This window comes from Apaloderma vittatum, unplaced genomic scaffold, assembly GCF_000703405.1.
Source record: "Apaloderma vittatum isolate BGI_N311 unplaced genomic scaffold, ASM70340v1 scaffold42261, whole genome shotgun sequence".
Lineage (NCBI taxonomy): Eukaryota > Metazoa > Chordata > Aves > Trogoniformes > Trogonidae > Apaloderma > Apaloderma vittatum.
The window spans coordinates 886-4,554 of record NW_009700495.1 but is presented as its reverse complement, the minus strand read 5'-3'; the positions used below and the strand labels follow the sequence as shown (position 1 = coordinate 4,554).

Genomic DNA, 3,669 nt, shown 5'->3' with positions numbered 1-3,669 from the left:
CCCAACCTCCCAGCAGAAATTAGCAGTGTCTTCAGGACAGCCTCTGCTCTTCTCTAGCCAGGGCAGCCACTTAAAAAGTGGCCCTAACAAGTGTTTTTTCTTTCAGGACTCACCTTTCCTCTGCTCCCCAAGGAGGTCTGCAGTCTCCAGCTCAGCTGAAAGGATATCCACAGCACCAGTATGATCTGACTGAATCATGACGATATCCCCTGTTCCTTGCACATGGTAGTTGGTTAGCCGGACAACAGATTCCTGCGCAAAGCACATAAGAAGCATTGTCACAAAGACCATCAGGGTGAGGAAGTCCCCAGCTGGATTTAAAACAACTCACTTGTAATTCGTGCATCTTTCCGAAGCCAAGTCAGACCCTACAGAAGCTCTTATTAGTTAAAAAGAGCTGGCTGGCTCCAAGACACCTCTCTGCATTATTTTCTTCACAGTACTGAAGTCACGAACTTTGAAGTCAAACTATGCACTACTCTCACAAATTACACACCCTTTGGCTTCCACAGGAGTCCCTGGGCAGGAACATCTTTGCATCTGCCTCAGAGTTACTTGTCAGCTCTCCACAAAACAACATCCTTACAGATTGAGCTGACTTCAAAGAATTCCCAATACATGATTCTCTCTATGGAGAGTCTTTCAGCATTGTGTGCACCTAGACTAGAGCCACAATCAAACTGTCATTTGCTGCATCCTAATTAAAAGTCCATCTGGTTTACTAGGGCCAGCCCTCTGGTCTCACATATGCAAACTCACAGCTTCTGAGCTGGGTGCTGCTTGCACAGGTTTTCTTGACCATATCTGTAATGCAAGCAAATTGGCTGCTCACCAAAAGAAATAAAAGTTGACAGAGTCACTTTCAGTTCTATCTTCTATAAATCTGCAAGAAGGGAATTCCCAAAAGCCCCAGACAAGAGGCAGAGGTGAGAATAACCTTGAATCCTTAGTGAGCCAAAAACTGCAAGTAAATGAGGACTAGCCAAAGACACAAGAGGGATTGTGCAAATCAGACCAGTAACATTTACCTCCCACTACTGTACAGAAAAAAAGTACAACTGAATCTATGTTAATACTATTTTTGTCTTAACAAAATCCTTAAAGCCTCAGTCCCACAGCCCTAAGCACAGCAGTAGGGTGGAAGAACTATCGCTGCACCTCTATCCTTGCTTTCAGACATAAGAAAGAGCCACCTACCTCTTTGAGGGACTGGATTTGATCGGGCACCTTCTCTCCTAGTTCAGCCCCTTTCTGGTCCTCCAAAGTGCCAGCTTCTTGCTTCGAATCCTCTGTTGCAAGCACACTCAAGGGTGACCCAATCTGTGACCTTTTGGAGCAAGGGAGCACTGGAATTCAGCACTTGCACCCAGGGCACAGCCAGCAGAGAATTCACTCTGTTCTGGAACTCAAATTCAAATGGACTGAAGCAAACAAGCTTCTGTGGTCAGCATGTGCCAACTGCACAGAGTGCCCTGCATCCCACTCCTGCCCTCATCTCCACGTGACTATGTTCAGTGTGAACCAGAGTGAGGAACTTCAGTTGTAAATACTCCATACTTACCACCCTTCAGTTGGCAGGAATTTGCTGCACTCACCCAACAACGTGCTAGCTCACCAACACTGTACTAAGTGCAGAAATCAGTAGCAAGTGTTTTTGCTCAAGACAGGATGGTGACTTTTATGCCATCTACTACATGACACCTGCATATTCCATCAGAGGTCAACTGGATCAGTGAAAGGATTCAAAACAGTTTTGACAGCCATCCTGACAATGTCCTCTATTTAAGTGGCCCGTTATGCCTTTCGTGTTAGCAATCCCAGGGGATACAGGGAGCACCCGGGTGTGTCTCTGCCACATTCAAATATGCCACACAGACAAGCATGCCCTAAGACATATGTACAACAGCAGCATGATAATAGCAAGGAGGTCCAAATACTGCACTGTGAAAAGAGATAAACGTTCCAACAAAAAGAAATATACATAGCAGGAAAAGAACGGGCAAGAAAGGAAACATCTTTGGCATTCATACTTTGTTGAAGGTTTTCTTCTAAATTCTATGTAGAAAAATTTCTATAGCTGGAAAAAGTGAACTCAGGTGGATGCCAGAAGAGTCTCCTCTGTCATATTCTCAGTTACCATGTGAAACTTCCATGAGAAGCAACCTAGTCTACAATAAGAATAGAAACAGTTGTGCTTTTGAAAAGCAAAGCCTTCTCACAGCACTATAAAACCAATGTCAACTGCTTTGGTCTAATGGATTAGAAACACGAGAACACAGTAGGTAATGGGAAATATGGGCATTTCTTCAAACGTCACTTTCAGAAATGAGAAATATTCTCATTAGCAAGGGAGCAGATTATCAGTATAGTGCGAAATAGTTTAAAAAAAATTGAAAAGAACTCCATACACAGCTCAGCTTGGACACATTCCTTGCTGCACCCATAGAGAAGACCACAACAGGGCCAATGTGGCTTTTGTTTCTAAATCTCTACTTATGTGGGGGTATGGATTTTATCCAGAAATAAAGCAATTCTTACTTAAATTCTCTCAACAGTGTGATTTCCTTTTCTAGAAATGGCTTGATAGGTCTGTAGGAACAACTCAAATGAACTGAATACCAGTGTACACCAAATGGCAACAGATGGACAATACAAGAAAAAGATGGGATACGCAGAGGGGATAGTTTTTCAGAGGAAGAACTCTCATGGTGATCCATAGCATTTTCTCTGGCATTCCAGGGCAAATTTGGACTTTTATGCCATTGTTTTCCAGCTCATTTGCTTCTAGAAGGTCACCTGCGGCCACGGGTGCACATATCAACTTAAAAAGCTCTCCATCAACATAGGAGCTAACAGTTTGGGAATTTTTACCTCTGGATACCACTGAAGCCCAAGTCTCACTGAAAGATTAGGAAGAGCTACAAGAGCTTGATAACCAGATTTACAAAGACAGAGTTCAGCTGATTCCTCCTCACATAACCTTCCTGGATCACCTCCATCCCTTTCAGAGGAGATCTAATTTAGACAAATTTATCAGGCAACATCCACAAGTAGCCAGCATATAATTTGGCCATTTTTCTCAGAGTCCATACTAATCTCTTCCAAAACAATATTAAAAAACATAATAAAGAGAAGGAATAATAGATGTTTAGAGTCAAGAAGGCTGATACAGATGTCATTATCATCAAGCCAAGACAGTAAACTGCTGTTTAAGTAAGTAGTGTGGTTTGTTGGTTTTGAGTTTTTGTTTGGTTAGGGGTTTTTGTTGTTGGGGTTTTTTTGCCAGAATTTTTCTTCCTCCTCTTCAACAAGGTTGTGGTTTGTCTACTGTCTGATGCAATTAACGCACATATTTCTGAAACCGTACCCTGTGCAACAAGTGTACGATGGTACGCAAAACTCCACTGCATACGGTATTGGTGCTTGTAACCGACGCAATGACTCGGCCACAAGCACCACATTGCCCAACAGATAACAACAAGCCGAACATCTGATAACAGGGTCAACCAACAGCATTAACAAAGGGGTGACACAGAAAAAGGGTGAAGAAAAAAACAAAACATAGTCTAGATGACAGTAAAAAGTGTGTTCTTCCACCAGAATTATAGACAGCAAAGTGGGAATTCTTAATTGTTAAGGTATCCTTCAGACAGGATAGAAAAAATTTCC

The 3,669-nt window shown here is 42.6% G+C and overlaps 1 protein-coding gene across 1 annotated transcript in view; it reads right to left on the bottom strand.

Annotated features, from left to right (window-relative positions):
• Nucleotides 1-3,669, bottom strand: part of TMED8 (transmembrane emp24 protein transport domain containing 8) — a gene marked incomplete at its 5' end in the record, with an annotated part of 5,784 nt that overhangs the window by 1,861 nt on the left and 254 nt on the right. The window contains 2 exons of the mRNA XM_009878756.1: nucleotides 114-252; nucleotides 1,198-1,327. Of these exons, the coding sequence (XP_009877058.1) occupies nucleotides 114-252; nucleotides 1,198-1,327 (269 nt within the window). The remainder of the gene's footprint in view (nucleotides 1-113; nucleotides 253-1,197; nucleotides 1,328-3,669) is intronic.